Source organism: Oncorhynchus mykiss, chromosome 8, assembly GCF_057628025.1.
Source record: "Oncorhynchus mykiss isolate SJ-2025 chromosome 8, ASM5762802v1, whole genome shotgun sequence".
In the NCBI taxonomy this organism is placed as follows: domain Eukaryota; kingdom Metazoa; phylum Chordata; class Actinopteri; order Salmoniformes; family Salmonidae; genus Oncorhynchus; species Oncorhynchus mykiss.
In genome coordinates this window covers 46,961,877-46,985,771 of record NC_143029.1, presented here as the reverse complement: position 1 = coordinate 46,985,771, position 23,895 = coordinate 46,961,877, and the positions used below count along the sequence as shown (strand labels likewise).

At 41.8% G+C, this 23,895-nt stretch overlaps 1 protein-coding gene across 49 annotated transcripts in view; it reads left to right on the top strand.

Annotated features, from left to right (window-relative positions):
- amph (amphiphysin) overlaps positions 1 to 23,895 on the top strand; it is a 132,207-nt gene that overhangs the window by 69,754 nt on the left and 38,558 nt on the right. For 38 of the 49 annotated variants that reach the window (XM_090181731.1, XM_021612624.3, XM_090181737.1 and 35 more), the window contains exons 8-11: positions 83 to 158; positions 13,642 to 13,724; positions 16,966 to 17,104; positions 21,036 to 21,152. In XM_090181731.1, coding sequence (XP_090037857.1) covers positions 83 to 158; positions 13,642 to 13,724; positions 16,966 to 17,104; positions 21,036 to 21,152 — 415 coding nt within the window. The remainder of the gene's footprint in view (positions 1 to 82; positions 159 to 13,641; positions 13,725 to 16,965; positions 17,105 to 21,035; positions 21,153 to 23,895) is intronic. The other 11 variants (XM_090181733.1, XM_090181722.1, XM_090181720.1 and 8 more) reach the window with 1 other exon arrangement.

The following is a 23,895-nucleotide window of genomic DNA, read 5'->3' as shown; positions in this document are numbered from 1 at the left end:
AGCTATTTTAGGGATTTAATGAAGATGTTTGTGGGTGACAAAACATCACCATGGTAACAGATGTGTTTCCCCCCCCTTCTAGCCGAGTTGGTTTTTACGTGAACACATTCAAGAACGTGACGAACCTGGAGGCCAAATTCCACCGGGAAATCTCTGTGGTGAGTAACAAAAATAGAAATTCTCAAGGCGATTTGCTTTATGCGGTGGGCGGTGCTTTTGAAGGTTGAGTCTCTTCCTTCTGACATTGCATCAGCACAAGGGATAAAGTACCGTTCAGTATGATGATGTACCATGAGGTTTACCATGGGTGTCTCTGAATGTTCATCTACAGTATGCTTAGCGTATTCAAACATATATACAGTGGCAAGAAAAAGTATATGAACCCTTTGGTATTACCTGGATTTCTGCATAAATTTGACATAACATTTCATCTGATCTTCATCTAAGCCACAACAATAGACCTAACACAGTGTGCTTAAACTAATAACACACAAATTGTTGTATTTTTCTTGTCTATATTGAATACAACATGTAAACGTTCACAGTGTAGGTTGGGAAAAGTATGTGAACCCCTGGGCTAATGACCTGTCCAAAAGCTAATTGGAATCAGGAGTCAGCTAACCTGGAGTCCAATCAATGAGACGAGATTGGAGATGTTGGTTAGAGCTGCCTTGCCGTATAAAAAAACACTCACAAAATTTGATTTAGCTATTCACAAGAAGCATTGCCTGATGTGAACCATGCCACGAACAAAAGAGATCTCAGAAGACCTAAGATTAAGATTTGTTGACTTGCATAAAGCTGGAAAAGGTTACAAAAGTATCTCTAAAGGCCTTGATGTTCATCAGTTTACAATAAGACAAATTGTCTATAAATGGAGAAAGTTCAGCACTGTTGCAACTCTCCCCAGGAGTGGCCGTCCTGCAAAGATGATCGCAAGAGCACACAGCGCAGAATGCTCAATGAGGTTTAAGAAGAATCCTAGAGTGTCAGCTAAATACTTACAGAAATCTCTGGAAGATGCTAACATCTCTGTTGATACATAAAACACTAAACAAGAATGGTGTTCATGGGAGGACACCATGGGAGAAGCCACTGCTGTCAAAAAAAAACATTGCTGCATGTCTGATGTTCGCAAAAGATTCTGTGGACAGATGAAACTAAAGTTGTGTTGTTTGGAAGGAACACACAACACTATGTGTGGAGAAAAAAGGCACAGCACACCAACATCAAAACCTCATTCCAACTGTAAACTATGGTGGAGGGAGCATCATGGTTTGGGGCTGCTTTGCTGCCTCAGTGCCTGGACAGCTTGCTATCATCGACGGGAAAATGAATTCCCAAGTTTATCAAGATTTTGCAGGAGAATGTAAGGCTATCTGTCCGCCAATTGAAGCTCAACAGAAGTTAGGTGATGCAACAGGACAACAACCTATTTGACAGATGTAAATCGACAACAGAATGGCTTGAAGAGAAGAAAATACGCCTTCTGGAGTGTCACAGTCAGTCCTGACCTCAATCCGATTGAGATGCTGTGGCATGACCTCGAGAGCGGTTCACACTAGACATCCCAAGAATATTGTAGAACTGAAACAGTTTTGTAAAGAGGAATGGTCCAAAATTCCTCCTGACCGTTGTGCAGGTCTGATCCGCAACTACGGAAAACGTTTGTTTGAGGTTTTTGCTGCCAAATGAGGGTCAACCTATTATTAAAACCATGGGTTTACATACTTTTTCCAACCTGCACTGTGAATGTTTACACGGTGTGATCAATAAATTGATGAAAAATTATAATTGTTTGTGTGTTATTAGTTTAAGCAGACTGTGTTTGTCTATTGTTGTGACTCAGATGAAGATCAGATAAAATGTTATGACCAATTTATGCAGAAATCCAGGTATTCACATACTTTTCTTCCCACTATTTTTTTGAAGTTCATTTTATACAGAAGAGAGCTGGGAGACAGAGGGAACATAGTGTGTGTAACCTTTATTCAACTAGGCAAGTCAGTTAGGAACAAATTCTTATTTACAATGACAACCTACTGGGGAACAGTGTTCAGGGGCAGAACGACACATTTTTACCTCGTCAGCTCAAGGATTTGACCCAGTAACCCTTTCGGTTACTGGCCCAACACTCTAACCACTAGGCTACCTGTCGCCTCAGGTAACCTAGTGGTTAGACCGGTGGGGCCGGGATTCGATCCCACGCAGGCAGGAGATTGCATACATTCTCAGTGAGGCAGCCCTAACCGCTTGACCAACCTCAAGCACCAGACAGTGAAGATGAGCAAGTAACTGTAATTCTGGTTTTCCAAAACAATCATCACCGCTCTTTACTTCTATAGCCTAATCATGGGCTTACATCATATCACATTAGCCTTGATCATATAGCCCACTTTTTTAAATGTTCTGATATCTTTCCACCATTCACTAAGACATACACCAAATTACTAATTCAACAATTTATTCAAATGGAAATGGACAAATTGCTGATTCAAGGAGCATGAAAATTACAGCTCACGATGGTAATGACTTAATGTGGAATTGAAAACGTCAATACACAAGACGTTTACATGTGTCTCCTTGAGCAGAATACATTTTTTGTCAAATGTAGAATTATTTACCTAGAAATAAAGGGTTTATATTAAGATTTTGCTGCACTTAACTCTTGTAATTAGAACATTAAAATCCTTTCACTTCAAATATGGGCTGAAAACCTAGCATTATAGCTTCAAATTTGCTCCTGCAGTTTCTGTAATAACACCTCTCTACCTGTCAGTGATCAAGAGTGAAACATTATAATTTAGGCCTTCCTCTTTCCTTCAGAAATGCTAGTCAATCATAATTTGTTTGTGTGTGGGAAATATCAGAGGTAAGGCAAGCCTGTGAACCAGAACTCAGCTCTCTTTGTCTCTGGTTTGCCATTGAAATATTGAATTCTGAACATAGTCATAGAGCTTCAGAATACCAATGTGAACATGTTACTATGCAAGTCAGGAGAATGTTACGAGAGTGACAGAAACTGCTAACGCCATTTTCGTTAACCTTTGATAAATCACCTGAAATAAACATGCCAGTACTGTGTTGGACTGAATTTACAACTCTGTGTCCTCTGAGGAATACTGGTTCAGGGGCATCAAATCAAATCAAAGTTTATTTGTCACGTGCGCCGAATACAGCAGGTGTAGACCTTACAGTGAAATGCTTACTTACAGGCTCTAACCAATAGTGCCAAAAAGGGATTAGGTGAACAATAGGTAAGTAAAGAAATAAAACAACAGCAAAAAGACAGTGAAAAATAACAGTAGCGAGGCTATAAAAGTAGCGAGGCTACATACAGACACGGGATAGTCAGGCTGATTTGAGGTAGTATGTACATGTAGATATGGTTAAAGTAACTATGCATATATGATGAACAGAGAGTAACAATAGCGTAAAAGAGGGGTTGGCAGGTGGTGGGTGGTGGAACACAATGCAGATAGCCCGGTTAGCCAATGTGCGGGAGCACTGGTTGGTCGGCCCAATTGAGGTATGTACATAAATGTATAGTTAAAGTGACTGCATATATGAGAAACAGAGAGTAGCAGCAGCGTAAAAGAGGGGTTGGGGGGGGCACACAATGCAAATAGTCCGGGTAACCATTTGATTACCTGTTCGGGAGTCTTATGGCTTGGGGGTAAAAACTGCGCCGAATACAGCAGGTGTAGACCTTACAGTGAAATGCTTACTTACAGGCTCTAACCAATAGTGCCAAAAAGGGATTAGGTGAACAATAGGTAAGTAAAGAAATAAAACAACAGCAAAAAGACAGTGAAAAATAACAGTAGCGAGGCTATAAAAGTAGCGAGGCTACATACAGACACGGGATAGTCAGGCTGATTTGAGGTAGTATGTACATGTAGATATGGTTAAAGTAACTATGCATATATGATGAACAGAGACTAACAATAGCGTAAAAGAGGGGTTGGCAGGTGGTGGGTGGTGGAACACAATGCAGATAGCCCGGTTAGCCAATGTGCGGGAGCACTGGTTGGTCGGCCCAATTGAGGTATGTACATAAATGTATAGTTAAAGTGACTGCATATATGAGAAACAGAGAGTAGCAGCAGCGTAAAAGAGGGGTTGGGGGGGGCACACAATGCAAATAGTCCGGGTAACCATTTGATTACCTGTTCGGGAGTCTTATGGCTTGGGGGTAAAAACTGAGAAGCCTTTTTGTCCTAGACTTGGCACTTCAGTACCGCTTGCCATGCGGTTGTAGAGAGAACAGTCTATGACTGGGGTGGCTGGTGTCTTTGACGATTTTCAGGGCCTTCCTCTGACACCGCCTGGTGTAGAGGTCCTGGATGGCAGGCAGCTTAGCCCCAGTGATGTTCTGGGCCGCATGCACTACCCTATGTAGTGCCTTGCGGTCGAAGGCCGAGCAATTGCCGTACCAGGCAGTGATGCAACCAGTCAGGATGCTCTGGATGTTGCTGCTGTAGAACCGTTTGAGGATCTCAGGACCCATGACAAATCTTTTTCGTTTCCTGAGGGGGATAAGGCTTTGTCGTGCCCTCTTCACGACTGTCTTGGTGTGTTTGGACCATTCTAGTTTGTTGTTGATGTGGACACCAAGATACTTGAAGTTCTCAACCTGCTCCACTACAGCCCTGTTGATGAGATTGGGGGTGTGCTTGGTCCTCTTTTTCCTTTAGTCCACAATCATCTCCTTAGTCTTGGTTACATTGAGGGATAGGTTGTTATTCTGGCACCACCCGGCCAGGTCTCTGACCTCCTCCCTATAGGCTGTCTCGTCGTTGTCTGTGATCACTGTTGTGTCGTCTGCAAACTTAATGATGGTGTTGGCTTTGTGCCTGGCCATGCAGTCGTGGTTGAACAGGGAGTACAGGAGGGGATTGAGCACGCAACCCTGGGGAGCTCCAGTGTTGAGGATCAGCATGGCAGATGTGTTGCTACCTACCCTCACCACTTGGGGGTGGCCCATCAGGAACTCCAGGATCCAGTTGCAGAGGGAGGCGTTTAGTCCCAGGATCCTTAGCTTAGTACCATAGGGTACTATGTTGTTGAACGCTGAGCTGTAGTCAATGAATAGCATTCTCACATAAGTGTTAATTTTGTCCAGGTGGGAAAGGGATGTGTGGAGTGCAATAGAGATTGCATCATCTGTGGATCTGTTTGGGTAGTATGCAAATTGGAGTGGGTCTAGTGTTTCTGGGATAATGGTGTTGATGTGAGCCATCACCTGCCTTTCAAAGCACTTCATGACTACGGACGTGAGTGCTACGGGTCTGTTGTCATTTAGTTAGGTTGCCTTTGTGTTCTTGGACACAGGGACTATGGTGGTTTGCTTGAAACATGTAGGTATTACAGACTCAATCTGTGTTTGGCTCAATGCTATTTCAACTCCATTAATGAAGTGCACTGAGGAAAATACTCATCAATGATGATGTTTTTATTTGACTTCCTGAAATAATTTTAGGCCAGCACATGATTCGCTCACACTTACCCACTTAAACCTTATTATCCTGTGTTCAAATTACTGCATTTCCAACTAGCAGGGACAGCACTGTTATGTAAGATTGTAATTGTCTTACTGAGGTCTAGGGAAAGGACTACAGTAACTGCCACATATTAAGCCTATTATATTGCATTGGCTGTCAGCAGTATTACTGGTGAATATAAAGGTCATTGTGTTACTAAGGTGTGTCAAAGTATTAATCTTACACTACTCATTTGAGCTGTTGTTTTTAGCGTTATTCTTTGTAGGCAATGGAAATATAATATGAGTTCTGTTGTGTCCCAAATGGTACCCTATTCCCTAAACTATAGCCTCTTGCAATTCCTATCCTCACTACCCATCCACATCGTGTGTGTGTGTGTGTCCTGACATTTTTATCTCGAAGTTCAACATTTGCGGTGACAGACATCCATTTTAGCTTCTGGTTCTAGACTGCCCTCTGCAGGGAAAAATATAAATTGTGCCTCATTAATTCATTTTTCATTTATTTCAGAGTTTGAGTCAATTTAACCTAAGTTGCAGATGTAAAATAAACGCTTGTGATGGCCTTTTTCTTTCTAATCCTTCTGCACCGTTCAACCAATCCAGTAAATGTGGAGTTAAGATAATGTCGCCTTGTAAGAATGCATTTGGTTCGCATCTACCCGCTGAGGGTAGGTTCAATTCAATTGAAGGCCAGTTAATTCAGGAAGAGAACTGAAATTACAATTCAATATCAATTTTTTATGGCATCTGAATAAACTGAAAAGTAGAAGTTATTTATTTCAAAAGTTTTTCAATTTGTGAATTTTACATTTAAATCACTTCCTGAATTGACTACCTTCAAATGGAATTGACCACAACCCTGATTTATTTTGTATTTATTTAATTGATCCTTTATCTTTGAGTACTCTGGATCAACCAGCAAGCACCTGCGAAATCGTGATTTGTCCAAATGATCAGTGAATAAAAATTAGCGTACTGGAACGAAGTTCCTCATTAGTCGTGTCATCCCACAGTCTGTCGACAGATCCTACTACCAATAATGTTAGGCCTTTGATTGAGAATGGTGCCGAAGGGGGTGGCTGCCGTTTTACGGACTCCTAACCAATTGTGCTATTTTGTGTTTTTTCGTGTTGTTTGTAACTTATTTTGTACATAATATTTCTGCCACCGTCTATTATAAACGATAAGAGCTCCTAGATATCAGAACAGCGATAACTCTCTTCGAACTGGACAAAGCTTTTTCTTTAACAAGTTGGACGTGAAGGATTTACTGCTGCTCCTAGACCAGGCCCAAATCCCCGTCATTAACATGAAGAGGAGACGCTGATACATGAGACGCAGATCCAGCTGCCTCGTGAGAATTCGTTGGAATAGTAACCCGCCTCTACCATCCATCCTACTAGCCAACATGCAATCATTGGAGCATAAACTGGATGAGCTCCATTCGAGATTATCATACCAATGGGCAAAGCGTCAACACAGGACTAAGATTGAAACCTACTACACCGGCTCTGGTGCTCGTCGGATGTGGCAGGGCTTGCAAACTATTACGGACTACAAAGAGAAGCCCAGCCGTGAGCTGCCCAGTGACGCGAGCCTAACAGACAAGCTAAATTACTTCTATTTGCGCTTTGAGGCAAGCAACATTGAAGCATGCATGAGAGCACCAGCTGTTCCAGATGACTGTGTGATCATGCTCTCCATAGCCGATGTGAGTAAGACCTTTAACACTCCTGCTGTGTTCCGGTCGAATTGGACCGATTTGACAGGTTTTCTCTTTGAAAAATGTAGTTCATTTAATCTGATTGTCATAAGGTTCCATGACTTTGTCCACACAGGGCATCTGAACACACAGAATACTTTTTGGTGTTTTATTGAACTTTTGTACATCTGTGGTGTTCCCGGTAAAAAATGACCGGTCATTAGAAATGAATGGGTGTGACTACAATTACTGTGTACAAAATTGAGTTCAGTCACATGCCCATTCATTAGATGGACTGCCTCTCCCAGACCCCCACATGCATGTGTGTTTGAACACACACACTTACACCTCACTCCCCTTCTTGGCTTCCATGGCAACCCCCAAGGGAACCTTTCCCCAATAGAATCTTTCCTCCACGAGAATCACACCTGTTGGCATTCTCACAAACAATCGCAACATTGTTTTAAGAATATATAGAACTTTTCTCGCAGCTTTGGTATAAAAAGCTTTTTTGAGGCCTTGCTCACAATTCATTATGTGGCAGCACAATGACCAAACAATATACTGTATGTGAGGCTCTTGATCATATCTTTGATCATGACACTGGTGAGGAAGAGAGAGTTCTTGCTCAACTTTGACACAAAGTAGTCTGTGATAGATAGCACAATATGTTTTATCTGAGTATTTGTTATAGTCAAAATAATCCATACATTATACATTTTTTTAAAACCCAAAAACGAGTTGAATGAGCTCAGGTCAATGAGGCATACAGGGTAGCCTAGTGGTTAGAGCATTGGACTAGTAACCGGAAGGTTGCAAGTTCAAATCCCCGAGCTGACAAGGTACAAATCTGTCGTTCTGCCCCTGAACAGGCAGTTAACCCACTGTTCCTAGGCTGTCATTGAAAATAAGAATTTGTTCTTAACTTACTTGCCTAGTTAAATAAAGGTAAAAAAAGATCTAACACAACATTAGGTGATCATTTATGTATTTATAATCAGCTATAATGGGGCGGTCATTTTGGACCAGGAACACAGAATTCATTAACATGGAACGAACACAATCTGTAGACAGATCAACATTCACAAGGCCACAGGGCCAGACGGATTACCAGGACATGTACTCAGAGCATGCGCTGGCCAACTGGCAAGTGTACTCACTGATATTTTCAGCCTGTCCCAGACTAAGTCTGTAATACCTACATGTTTTAAGCAGACCACCATAGTCCCTGTGCCCAAGAACGCCAAGATAACCTGTCTAAATGACTACCGACCCGTTGCACTGACATCTGTAGCCATGAAGTGTTTTGAAAGGCTGGTCATGGCTCACATCAACACCATCATCCCAGAAACCTTAGACCCACTCCAATTTGCATAACACCCCAACAGATCCACAGATGATGCAATCTCTATTGCACTCCACACTGCCCTTTCCCACCTAGAAAAATAACACCTATGTGAGAATGCTGTTCATTGCCAACAGCTCAGCATTCAAATCAAATCAAATGTATTTATATAGCCCTTCGTACATCAGCTGGTATCTCAAAGTGCTGTACAGAAACCCAGCCTAAAACCCCAAACAGCAAGCAATGCAGGTGTAGATGCACGGTGGCTAGGAAAAACTCCTTAGAAAGGCCAAAACCTAGGAAGAAACCTAGAGAGGAACCAGGCTATGTGGGGTGGCCAGTCCTCTTCTGGCTGTGCCGGGTGGAGATTATAACAGAACATGGCCAAAATGTTCAAATGTTCATGAATGACCAGCATGGTCCAATAATAATAAGGCAGAACAGTTGAAACTGGAGCAGCAGCACGGCCAGGTGGACTGGGAACAGCAAGGAGTCATCATGCCAGGTAGTCCTGAGGCATGGTCCTAGGGCTCAGGTCCTCCGAGAGAGAGAAAGAAAGAGAGAATAAGAGAGAGCATACTTAAATTCACACAGGACACCGGATAAGACAGGAGAAGTACTCCAGATATAACAAACTGACCCTAGCCCCTCGACACATAAACTACTGCAGCATAAATACTGGAGGCTGAGACAGGAGGGGTCAGGAGACACTGTGGCCCCATCCAATGATACCCACGGACAGGGCCAAACAGGAAGGATATAACCCCACCCACTTTGCCAAAGTACAGCCCACACACCACTAGAGGGATATCTTCAACCACCAACTTACCTTCCTTACCAAGGCCGAGTATAGCCCACAAAGATCTCCGCCATGGCACAACCCAAGGGGGGGCGCCAACCCAGACAGGAAGATCACATCAGTGACTCAACCCACTCAAGTGGTTGGCCTGATCACAGACAACGATGAGACAGCCTATAGGGAAGAGGTCGGAGACTTGGCAGTGTGGTGCCAGGACAACAACCTCTCCCTCAATGTGATCAAGACACAGAAGCTGATCGTGGACCATTCTCATCGACCAGGGCTGTAGTGGAGCAGGTCGAGAGCTTCAAGTTCCTTGGTGTCCACATCACCAACAAACTATCATGGTCCAAACACACCAAGACGGTCGTGAAGAGGGCCCGACGAAGCCTATTCGCCCTCAGTAGACTGAAAAGATTTGACATGGGTCCTCAGATCCTCAATAGGTTCTACAGCTGCACCATCAAGAGCATCCTGACCGGTTCCATCACCACCTGGTATGGCAACTGCTCGGCATCCGAACACAAGGCACTACAGAGGGCAGTACATACATCCCGGTACATCACTGGGGCCAAGCTTCCTGCCATCCAGGACCTCTATACCAGGCGGTGGCAGAGGAAGGCCCTGAAAATTGTCAAAGACTCCTGCCACCACAGTCATAGACTGTTCTCTCTGCTATCGCATGGCAAGCGGTACCGGAGCGCAAGTCTAGGTCCAAAAGGCTCCAAGCCATAAGACTGCTGAACAGTTAATAAAATGGCTACCCGGACTATTTGCATTGACCCTTGCTGCTACTCGCTGTTTATTGTCTGTGCATAGTCACTTTACCCCTACCTACATGTACATATTACCGTAATTACCTTGACTTACCTGTACCCCTTCACATTGACTCGGTACCGGTACCGGTACCCCTCGTTATAGTTTTAATTTAATTTTGTAAATATTTTCTTAAGTCTTATTTTTCTTAACTGCATTGTTGGTTAAGGACTTTTAAGTAAGCATTTCACTGTAACTTTTTGTGTTCAGTGCATGTGACAAATAAAATGTGATTTGGCGTGCGTCTGTCCACAAGAGATTCATTTTAAAGATAATTGTGTCTCAAGATGAAATCCATGTTTTTGATACTGACTTTAGATATTTAATATTTTCCATGTTGTTGTGCACTGGGATGTAAAAGATGCACAGGTGTACTGTTGGAAGGATGTAGCATTTGCCGATTCTGAGTATGGAGTGGCAGGGTAGCCTAGTGGTTAGAGCGTTGGACTAGTAACCGGAAGGTTGCAAGTTCAAACCCCCAAGCTGACAAGGTACTGACCCTGAACAGGCAGTTAACCCACTTTTCCTAGGCCGTCATTGAAATAAGAAATAAGAATTAGGTTCTTAACTGACTTGCCTCGTTAAATAAAGATAAAAAATGAGTCAGAGTCACCGGTTGCTTATACTGTATTATAGGAGTGGTCACTGGGTTCAAGATTTCTAAAGAGATGTAGTCTGGGGTGGTTTAGCCGCTGCCGCAAGAACACATACTGTGTCGGCGTGGGATGGGATACGGCCCACAGCCTTCATTTTTAATACATATGTTTAGCTACACGGATCCACGAGATCAGGATGGTAGTACGAGACTTAGTCACTGTATGATGTCTCTAGAAATGTAGAAGAAAAAAAATTGTAGAGTGGTGTAGTCCAACATTTTTCATCTTATTGAATGGAGACAGTGAGAGAGAGACAGGAAAGTTGGAAGAGGGTTTGTGTCAGAAGGGAGTGGGCAGGTGGCCTAAGGTGGTCGAGCGGTCTGTGCCGCAGCCTACGGTGTCGACATATGTTTGAATCCGGAACACTGCCCTTTGACACAACCTCTCTCTATCTTTCTCCACTGTCATCCTCTCTCTCTGTTCAATAAAGTCAGAAAATACCTACAAATATTTATAAAAGCTCCCAAGATCAGGATGTTAGTTCGTACTCGCTACACTGGCCATTGTGCGCATGTTGATTTTGTAAATTCCGACCAGACGAGATCCTGACATGCAGGTTAAAATACCAAAACCAACTATGAACCAACTATATTAATTTGGGGACAGGTGGAAACGCACATAAAACATGAATGGACATTAAAAGCTAGATAGCTGTTGCTAGCAGTTTGTCCTGAGGGATGAACATTGGGTTGTTATTTTACCTGATCATGTATTGTCCCCTTAGCTGTTTTCTTGTAGAATTTTGACTTGGCTCATACAAAAATGTTGTATTTCTTTACTCAGACAATTAATCCACAGATAAAAAGGAAAACCTAGTTAGTTTTTAGTTTGTAGTTTCAAATTAGTATCTCGTTTGTCTTTCAAGCAACCACGTGTGGCTGTATCTTTGTGAAAACCAATAAGGAGATGGGATGTCAACAGGGATGTCATATTGAGACTAAAGTCTCTTTTGCAAATGAGCCCCGTACAACACAAAAACATAAAAGTACACAATTTACACATAAGATACAAAACACAGTCAATTTAAAACAAACTTTCTTCATTATAAACATTCTCTGTCAATTGCCCTAGTAACACCAAGCATTTTGGAGATTATTCCAAACATAGGGTGCAAGGAAGTTAAAGGCTGGTTTACCTAACTCTGGACACACCAAAGGAGTCTCCAGAGTTAACCAACCCTGTGAAGTTAGGTAAGTTGGAAGCTTGTGGTAGAGGCGGGACATCTATTTTAGCATTTTGCATCGTAGATGTTGACCCGCACAAGCAGTTTGGATGAAATGATTGAATAACCCGTATTTGTTAATTTATTTTGTAACGTTCACGTACACAACTTGGCCATCGAGTCAGCATGTAACAGCATTGTGCTGCCTTATTTATAGACCATTCCAAGGCCTTTGACACTGTTGACCATCACACTCTCATTCAAAGGATGACTGAAATAGGCCTGGATCAGACTTCGTGCAAGTGGTTTGAGAATGATCTGTCAGATGGGACTCAGTGTGTGATTTCTGATGGTGTCAAGTCTAGTTTCCTGGATAGTACAAAAGGTGTACCGCAGGGGTCGGTACTGGGACCTGTTCTCTTTACTAGTTATATAAATAATATTGGTCTATCTGTTGAAACTTGTAATATTCATCTGTACGCAGATGACACTGTTATGTCTGCAATTGCCCCAAATGTTAACCAGTCTGTGACTTTGTTGCCTTGGTTGGTTTAACAGTTGTACTTAATGTGGCAAGACTAAATATACATTGTTCTCTAGTTCTCGCAAATATGTTTCAGATGAATGACATATTTATTCATTGGATGGTTCTCCCATTGATTTAATGTTTAAAGAACATGGATGAGCTAGTTAAAAAGCAAAGCTTCTTTTTTAGAAAAATATCTTGCTTCTCCCTAAGTAGCAGGAAGCAGATGGTAGAGTCAACTTTCCTGACAGTTCGTGACTATGGTGACACCATTTACCAGATTGCAGCAGCCACTACTCTTAAACCTTTGGATGCCGTCTACCATGGCGCCCTTCGCTTTATCACTTCATCCTGTATCAAAAGGTTGGCTGATCTTCATTAAAGTCCTGTAGATCACTTCACTATTCCCTTTTAGTTTATAAAGCTCTAATACACAAGCTTCCAACTTTCCTAACTTAATTGCTAACGTATAAAAGAATGAGCTACCGAACCCACTCACAGAATTGGTTAACTCTTGAGGTCCCTCTGGTTTCGACAAATTTAGGTAAATCCTCCTTTAGTTTTTGTGCCCCCCATTGTTGGAATAACCTACAAAATTCCTTGCATGTTGATTGCCTGGTGCCGCTAGGGCAGTTTAGGACTCTGGTGTTGAATGAATTCATTGAGGATGGCTGTTGTTTTGATTGATTGTAGTGGTTTATTTGTTACAAAAAACTCTCCCCTGTTTCTGAGAAAATGTTTGTACCCGGGGCACCATTGGGAATGAGACCTTGGTCTCAATTGGGCTAAGCTGAATAAATAAAAGTTCATAAAAATAATAAATAACAGTGACTACTTCATTCTTTTAGTGGTTACAGACTTTCTTTTGCTGGCTGTTGTTTATGATTGAACTGAATAGGACAGGGAAGGAACGAGGCAACATGGCGGAATTGGTGCACTATGACAAAAGTAGTATTTCACTATTGGTAACTGGCCCCCCTCATATAAATGATATTGATATGGTATTGCGATACGTGCGAGGCCCATGCTAACATGTAAAGAAAGGAGTTGGATGTTCTACCTTTAACACTTTTATCACATCAACATTTGTCTCTCTCTTTCCTCTATCTCTCTCTTCTGGCTGTTGTAGCTCTGTAAGCAGCTGTATGAAGTGATGACCAAGCTGGGAGAGCAACACTCTGACAAAATGTTCACCATACAGGGAGCACCCAGGTGAGCAGTTTCCATATGTCAGCTTTAATATTGCAGATAGATTATGCGTTCTATCATTGTGATTGTCTGCATCATTTCCAAACTTCCACATATTTATTAATTTCCCCTAACCCTACCACCCCTCCCTTAATTGAAGTAAACGAATGGACAACAACACTTAGGTTTCTACTTCCAGCTTATACATACTAGAGGGCTGTTGTAATGCATGTGGGATCAAATTATATCAAAAAGGGTCCATCGGAGCTAATGAAACAGGATTTTATTGAGCTGTTCAACACCCTAAAAGGCCCTGAAAAGCAGCCGATTATCTCTGGTCCCATGCCGTCGCTGGGTCACGGCTGTGAAAGTTTCAGCAGGCTCTTAGCACTTCATATCTGGCTTAAAGACTAGTGCCACTCTGTTGGCATAACTTTTATTGACAATTTGAACACTTTTTGGAAACAAAAGATGCTCTACGCCAGGTATTCCCAAACTGGAGAACGGGGTACGCGCAATGCCGTCGGGGGTATGCCAAATACAAATGTGATTCACATTAAAAAAATATATATTTACGCTACCGTTCAAAGGTTTGCGGTCACTTAGAAATGTCCTTGTTTTTGACATTTTTTAATTGATCAGAACTACAATGTAGACATTGTTAATGTTTTAAATGACTATTGTAGCTGGAAACGGCTGATTTTTTTATGGAATATCTACATAGGCGTACAGAGGCCCATTATCAGCAACCACCACTCCTGTGTTCCAATGGCATGTTGTGTTAGCTAATCCAAGTTTATCATTTTAAAAGGCTAATTGATCATTAGAAAACCCTTTTTCAATTATGTTAGCACAGCTCAAAACTGTTGTCCTGATTAAAGAACCAATAAAACTGACCTTCTTTAGACTAGTTGAGTATCTGGAGCATCAGCGTTTGTGGGTTCGATTACAGGCTCAAAATGGCCAGAAACACAGACCTTTCTTAAGAAACAAAGACCTTTCTTATGAAACTCGCCAGTCTATTCTTGTTCTGAGAAATGAAGGCTATTCCATGCGAGAAATTGCCAAGAAACTGAAGATCTCGTACAACGCTGTGTACTACTCCATTCACAGAATAGCGCAAACTGGCTCTAACCAGAATAGAAAGAGGAGTGGGAGGCCCTGGTGCACAACTGAGCAAGAGGACAAGTACATTAGTGTCTAGTTTGAGAAACAGACACCTCACAAGTCGTCAACTGGCAGCTTCATTAAATAGTACCCTCAAAACACATCAACGTCTCAACGTCAACAGTGAATAGTTGACTCCGGGATGCTGGCCTTCTTGGCATTGTTCCTCTGTCCAGTGTCTGTGTTATTTTGCCCATCTTAATTTCTTCTTTTAACTAGGCAAGTCAGTATTTACAATGACGGCCTACACCGGCCAAACCCGGACGACTCTGGGACAATTGTGTGCCGCCCTATGGGACTCCCAAACATGTCCGGTTGTGATAGAGCCTGGACTCGAACCAGGGTGTCTGTAGTGACGCCTCTAGCACTGAAAGGCAATGCCTTAGCACTAAGGCAATGCCTTAGACCACTGCACCAATTTAATACATTTTAGAATAAGGCTGTAACGTAACAAAGTGTGGAAAAAGTCAAGGGATCTGAATACTTTCCAAATGCATTGTAGATGAGCTGGTTTAGAAGCTAATATTTAAAGTAGGCTTGTTCTACAGAAACAGATTGTGCCTTTCTCTAAGCAGTAGGAAGCAGAAAAGGTTGTCTGGACTAAAGACCCATAGATCTCTACATTACTCCCTATGCCCTACTTCATGAACTTCCATCTAACTGTGCTGTTGAAGTATAGACACCTGAGTTGCCTGATCCATTTACAGGATTGGTTCCTAGGGCCTGCACCGAGCTAGGTAAATCCGCTTTTAGTTTCAATGCACTGTATTGCTGGAACAAAATGTTAAATACATTTCATCTTGATGACCTGGTGCCATTCTGGCTATTTTAAAGTATTGACTGGGAACTTATTTGTGGATGAATGTTTTCTGGGTGATTTGTGATGTTTTATTTGTGCTTACGAAGTTTTATTTGTGGTTTTGTATTTTAATGTGTAGATATATTTATTTTGTGTATAATATGTATTTTATATTGTATTATACAGGGCACATTTGGAAAAGAGACCGTGGTCTCAATAATAATGTTTTCCCTGTCAAAATAAAGGTAAAATTTTAAAATATATATAAGGAAATCAGTCAATTGAAATAAATAAATTAGGCCCAAATCTATGGATTTCACATGACTGGGAGTACAGATACTTTAAAAAACACTTAAGGGCGTGGATCAGAGTATCTGGTGTGAGCACCATTTGCTTCATGCAGCGCGACACATCTCCTTCGCATAGATTTGATCAGGCTGTTAATTGTGGCCCGTGGAATGTTGTCCCACTCCTTTTCAATGGCTGTGCGAAGTTGATGAATATTGGCGGGAACTGGAACACGCTGTCGTACACGTCAATCCAGAGCATCCCAAACATTCTCTGGATCAGATGTGCCCTTGAGCAAGGAACTTAACCCTAATTTGCTCCCGGAGTGCCGTACTACTATGGCTGACCCTGTAAAACAACACATTTCAATGCACCTATCCGATGTATGTGACAATATAAACTTCTTTATTTGCTATTCCGTCCAGGTCTCTTAAAAAATAGATCTTTAATCTGAGACTAACCTGGTAATATGAAGGTAAAATATTAATTTATTTTAAACCTCTTTGACAAACCTTTTAGCATTAGCTCATTTGTTAACATTGATCTTGTGTTGATTCCCAGGGGTCGCAATTAGAAGGTCCACACCCAATTCCAGTCATCTATGGATAATGTATTCTATTTAACCTCATTCCATTATGTTAATTTATTTAAAATACAAATTGCAACCCAACATCCAAAGGATTATGTGCACAGGGAATGTTTCTCACATATGCAACATTTAAATGTATTTTAATTTAAACTTTGCAAATGAACTAAATAGCTGCTTTCTATGAGTCTATCTGTGGACAGCAAGTTAGAGTATATTTACACAAATAGCATATCATATCCCAGTTTAATCCCAGCATTTGCACCCTCACCATTGTGCACTTTTCACATTTAATTGAAATGACAATAACAGTTTCACAAATATAGACAAGCCATATTCCTTGAGTTAGCCTTTCTCCTGTTGGCGCATGTGTTAATGAGTAAAAAAAATAATATATCTTCATTGTTTTATCCTCTTTACTTCAGTGATTCAGGACCTTTGCGACTCTCTCGGGCCCCCTCGCCACCGGACAGCGACAGTGACGAGAGCCCAGTGGACACTCCTAACCACATGCTGGCACCTGCCTCTCCTGGCCCGCCCCGGCCCAAATCTCCTTCAGGCCAGGTATGCCTTACCCCAATACACTCCTATTGACAGCCACAGGAATCTCGTACTTCAGTCCTGGATGCAGGTATTTGTTCCACCCTAGCACTAGCACACCTGGTTCAACTAATCAAAGCCTTTATGATTGGCTGATTAGTTGAATCGTGTGTTTTCCATTGGCTAGATCAACAAAGTCCACCCCTGTTGGTAACATGCTCTAACCAAACGCATGTAGCGCCAGACCAAAGTATTTCAGTATACTGTGTGACGCTCTAGGTCTACTCAGTTGTACACTATCCATGTACAATTACACCACCGCGAGTCTTCCTTTGACGTATGCTAACCAAACACCTGTTCAGTAGTTTATATTCATTTCCAGCTAATTCTGGTTCAACAAGAGATAATTAAATTTGAAGTCAAACTAATCAATGACAGCCTGTTTATTTGAGAATCAGATTTGTTTAACCCACTGTAGTTGTAGACGCAGTTTGAGATCATATTGACTTGTTATGGCTCTATTTCTTTCCCGCACACTTTGTATGTATTGTTATAATGGTGAGTAATAATCTCTCATGTGGTGTCACATTCATTTTTAAACACCATGGTTTAACTATACTAAGAGTAGTGTTATATTTAGGTTGCGATGTGTTGATAGTTATGAAGGTACTGTTTGTGAGTGTGTGTGTGTGTGTGTGTGTGTGTGTGTGTGTGTTCGTGCGAAGAGGAGTGTCTTAACAATCCAAAACACACTACCCCATGCAAATCTCCCTATAGGAACCCAAAACCCAGATGATTTTTGTTTCCCAAATGCCAGACTTAAATGCACTTGTTGTCTTGGATGCCAACAATAATGTTGTTCTTGGATGCCAACATGGAGAACAGTGCCTTCGAAAAGTGTTCAGACCCCTTGTCCTTTTCCACGCTTTATTCTGAAATTGATTTTTTTTAAATAATCCTGAGCAATCTACACACAATACCCCATAATGGCAGAAACAGAAATAACTTATTTACATAAGTATTCAGACTGTTTGCTATGAGACTCGAAATTGATCTCAGGTGCATCCTGTTTCCATTGATCATCCTTGAGATGTTTCTACAACTTGATTGGAGTCCACCTGTGGTACATTCAATTGATTGGACATGACTTGGAAAGGCACACACCTGTCTATATAAGGTCCCACAGTTGACAGTGCATGTCAGAGCAAAAACAAAGCCATGAGGTCGAAGGAATTGTCCATAGAGCTCCAAGAGAGGATTGTGTCGAGACACAGATCTGGGGAAGGATACCAAAAAATGTCTGCAACGTTGAAAATTCCCAAGAACACAGTCACCTCCATTCTTAAATGGAAGAAGTTTGGAACCACCAGTACCCTTCCTAGAGCTGGCCGCCCTGCCAAACTGAGCAATCGGGGGAGAAGGGCCTTGGTCAAGGAGATGGCCAAGAACCCGATGGTCACTCTGTCAGAGCTCCAGAATTATTCTGTGGAGATTAGAGAATCTTCCAGAAGGACAACCATCTCTGCAGCACTCCACCAATGAGGCATTTATGGTAGAGTGGCCAGACGGAAGCCACTCCTCAGTAAAAGGCACATGACCATCCGCTTGGAGTTTGCCAAAAGGTACCTAAAGACTTTTAGACCATGAGAAACAAGATTCTCTGGTCGGATGAAACCGATATTGAACTCTTTGGCCTGAATGCCAATAATCACGTCTGGGGGAAACCTGGCACCATCCATACAGTGAAGCATGGTGGTGGCAGCATCATGCTGTGGGGATGTTTTTCAGCGGCAGGGATAGGGAGACTAGTCAGGATCGAGGCAAAGATGAGCAGAGCAAAGTACAGAGAGATCCTTGATGAAAACCTGCTCCAGAGCACTCAGGACGTTCACCTTCCAACAGGACACCGACCTTAAGCACACAACCACGACAACACAGAAATGGCTTTGGGACAAGTCTCTGAATGTCCTTGAGTGGCCCAGCCAGAACCCAGACTTGAACCCAATTGAACATCTCTGGAGAGACCTGAAAGTAGCTGTGCAGTAATTCACCCCATCCAACCTGACAGAGCATGAGAGGCTCTGCAGTGAAGAATGAGAAGAACTCCCCAAATACAGATGTGCCAAGCTTGTGGCGTTAAACCCATGAAGGAGCGATGCTGTAATCTGTCGTGGAAATTCATGTATACTGAGAGAGACTTGGACAACTATTCAACCAATCAATCTCTATTTAACATTGATTAATTATTGCAATAATGAAACCATCGACCACACACTTTGAAGTGTGTGTTGCCGAGAGCTTAACCTTTACAGACATGCAGAGTTGTTTATATATCTGACACTAACAATGCTTAGTCATGGCTGGTTCCACACCTCCCATGCAGATTGTGGCATCATAAGTCACTCTGGGTTTATCCTGTCTTTATCTGCACCGGGTGGTGTTGTCTTATCCTCACCCTGGCTTAGTTTCTCAGATGCAAGGATGATTTTGAGACAATGATGGATTGTTCACTCTAGTTCCCTGCAGCTAATCTGGGCGTATGGTCACTAGAGATGGCTTGACCTGACAAATGAGTTAAGGACTGCATTACATAGACAAGAATGTGTTTTACTGGAGATAGCTTAGGAGTAGGAGACCATAAAAACACAGCATTAGCAGGACAAAAATGTCTTCCTATTTGTTAAGTATTCATTTCTAACTATTAATATCAAACAAACCAGTTAAATACAACTTTTCTGTCACAAATCGCTGCCAAAGGTCCTTCAAGAAAGTACTGAGTAAAGGGTTTGAATACTTATGTAAATGTAATAGTTCCAGGATTTTTTATTTTATAAATTAGCTCAAATTTCTAACAACCTGTTTTCGCTTTGCCATAATGGGGTATTGTGTGTAGATTGATGAAGATATTTTTTTTCATCAGTTTTAGAATAAGGTTGTAACGTAACAAAATGTGGAAAAAGTCGAGGGGTCTGAACACTTTCCAAAGGCACTGTATAGACTGCAGAACTCTCTGTGCATCGACGGTTCTACGATCCATACACCACCACCAGACTAACATTTATTTTGTACAGTTGTATCAACAATTTTTTGTGCTTTTGATGTATAGTTTCTGTTTTCCACACCTGACTACTTTTGAATATTAATTTTAACTCTACAAGGACCAGTCCAATCAAAGATTGCCTGTATTTCCCGTATCAAATTTGAACACAGCACAGTTTTTTTGGTAACGATTTTAGTTGTCTTCTCATGTTCACCTGTCCTTGGCTTTGTCTCTTTCCCTGCACATTGCATGTGATGTGCCATGGTAAGTTAGCATGTCACACTCAGTTTGTAGATCCCTGACTAGTATGAGTAGTAGACATATTTAGCATTAGCATGTTCACCTATCAGTGTTTCCTAAGGCATTCAGGGGTACTGTAGTATCTACTACACTACAGTATCTACTTCATGGTTATCTAACCATTGTTCATATTCTGATTAAAACCAACCAGAATGTATACAGTTTACGTACTACAGTCAATTATATTTTATATATTCACATAGGATAAAAATGGATATGTTCTGTGAGCCCATTTAATTTGTAATGCCATATTGCCTTGGCAACCAAATTCTCCCTTAACCTCTTTAAGTACTCATGCAAGTCATACATATATGTCTGTAAAACATCTTCCAAGAGCAAGTTGTATAAGGTTCAGTGGTTATAAACAAATCTTGTCACTCTCCTATGATTGTCTAGATTGCCATAGTATAGTCACATGTTGAATACATGTACAGCACAGTCAATGATGATGTGAGATACAGGTGAATCAGTGAATTGCAGTATGTTTGACATGGAGTGACATTAACAACCCTAAGAATGTATCCACCACGGAACTAAATAGAACACTTCATAGGATATCTATGTTACCCAACACCAAAACTCTAATGCTTCTGGCAACCTTCTCCACCTCCCCAGTTCAAAAAGGGACCACCAGTGCCCCCGCCACCCAAGACCCCGACCAAGGAGCTGCACCAGGAGCAGATAATCGACTTGTTTGGGGGCCAGTTCTTACCCGCGGCTACGCCCTCGCAGGTCAGTCACATCCTGGGTCCAATTTCATCATTTTAACAAGGGATTCTTATACTCTCCTTTCCTTGGACATGCATTGACATGATTGTATTCGTGAAAGCTATGCAGTGGAACTTTCCCATCTGTCTAGATGACCGTAGAGAGAGCGTTTTCATCACAATCCAGGGCCCGGTTTCCTGATAGAACTTAGTCTTACGAGTGTTTTAACGTTGCATCTTTCCTGCGACGGCCTAAGATGTAACGTGCGCTTCCCAAAACACCACACAGAGAGAAGGTTCGCTAAGTGCGTTATTGACGTATGTGTCGATACTGATAGGATCGAAAGAAAGGCAACGCTGCTCTCGGATCAGCTTTCTCCATTCAAATCTTACCTTAGTATTTGAATTATTCCACAATACTAATTACGGATCAGCTCTCAGAGAGGAATTATCACCTATTGGCTGCAAATATTGAGACGGCTTATTCTAATGCATACCCTATAATAATGCACTAAATCAAGATATGGCACATCATTGTGCACCTGTTAGGCTACACAACATGAAATATATTCAGGCAAAAATTATAGACATTAGCCAAATAGCAAAATAAAACTAAATTGAATGAAAACTAAATTGATTATTTCAATGTCATTTACATATATAGGCCTATGTTATCTCTACTGGAGGTTATTACATTTGTATTATTATTATTCTATATTTATTCAGGGAAACCCATTGAGAACAGGGTCTCATTCCCAGGGGTTTATTGATCACAACCAATACAATGTAAAACCAAACAGCAATCAATACAAAATACAACATTTATGGAAACATTTAGTCCTCAGCTACTACGTCCTCAATTTAACACCTTAAACTAGCGGCACTAGAACATCTAATTGTAATGAGTTCTGCAAATTGCTCCAGCAGTGAGGTGCATTAAAACTGAACGTGGAATATATCTAATTCAGTGGAGACCTGAGGAACCTCAAGAGTTAATCAATTCTGCGAGTGGGTTCGGTAGCTCATTCTTTTATACGTTAGCAATTATGTTAGGAAAGTTGGAAGCTTGTGTATTAGAGCTTTGTAAACAAAAAGGGAATAATGAAGTGATCTATGGGACTTTAATGAGGACCAGCCAACCTTTTGATACAGGATGCAGCACTGAGTATTAAAACTGTCACCTGTGATAAAGCGAAGTGCACTATGGTAGACACTTTCCAAAGGTTTAAGAGTAGTGGCTGCTGCATTCTGGTAAATTGTGTCACCATAGTCAAGAACTGGCAGGAAGTTGACTGTACAATCTGATTAGGGAGTGGCCATATCTATTTTTTTTTTTTTAATTGCTTTTTATCTAGGGGGAGGGGGTCTAAGCTGACATATGGAATTTTTAAAGATGGTCATACCATGGATCATTTTGCTATAGGAATTTACATTTTAGGACCCAATTAGGTATACAGTGGGGCAAAAAAGTATTTAGTCAGCCACCAATTGTGCAAGTTCTCCCACTTAAAAAAGATGAGAGGCCTGCCATTTTCATCATAGTTACACTTCAACTATGACAGACAAAATGAAAAACAAAATCCAGAAAATCACATTGTAGGATTTGTTATGAATTTATTTGCAAATTATGGTGGAAAATAAGTATTTGGTCACCTACAAAGTATTTGGTCACCCACTACCAAAGCCTGTGGGCTCTTTTTCTCCGTGGCCAACGTGAGTAAAACATTTAAATGTGTTAACCCTCGCAAGGCAGCCGGCCCAGACGGCATCCCTAGCTGCGTCCTCAGAGAATGCTCAGACCAGCTGGATGGTGTGGTGTGTTTACAGACATATTCAATCAATCCCTATCCCAGTCTGCTGTACCCACATGCTTCAAGATGGCCACCATTGTTCCTGTCCCTAAGAAAACTAAGGTAACTGAACTAAATTACTATCGACAAGCGTAGCACTCGCATTCTGTCATCATGAAGTGCTTCAAGAGACTAGTCAAGGATCATATAACCTCCATCCTACCTGATACCCTAGACCCACTTTAATTTGCTTACCGCACCAATTTTTCCACAGATGACACAATCGCCATCACACTACCCGATCCCATCTGGACAAGAGGAATACCTATGTAAGAAAGCTGTTCATTGACTACAGCTCAGCATTTAACACCCTAGTACACTCAACTCGTCATTTAGCTAGAGACCCTGGGTCTCGACCACGCCCTGTGCAACTGGGTCCTAGACTTTCTGACGGGCCGCCCCCAAGTGGTGAAGGTAGGAAACAACATCTCTACCCGCTGATCCTCAACACTGGAGCCCCACAAGGGTGCGTTCTCAGCCCTCTCCTGTACTCCCAGGTCACCCATAACTGCGTGGCCATGCACGCATCCAAATCAGTCATCAAGTTTGCAGACAACGCCACAGTGGTAGGTTTGATTACCAACAACGACGAGACAGCCTACAGGGAGGAGGTGAGGGCCCTCGGAATGTGGTATCAGGAAAATAACCTCTCTCTCAACGTCAACAAAACAAATGAGATGATTGTGGAATTCAGGTAACAGCAGAGGTAGCACCCCCCAATTCACATCGACAGTACAGTAGAGAAGGTGTAAAGTTTTAAATTCTTGGGCGTACACATCACTGACAAACTGAAATGGTCCACACACACAGACAGCGTGGTGAAGAAGCCGCAACAGCGCCTCTTCAACCTCAGGAGGCTGAAGAAATTTGGCTTGTCACCTAAAACGCTCATAAACTTTTACAGATGCACAAGCGAGA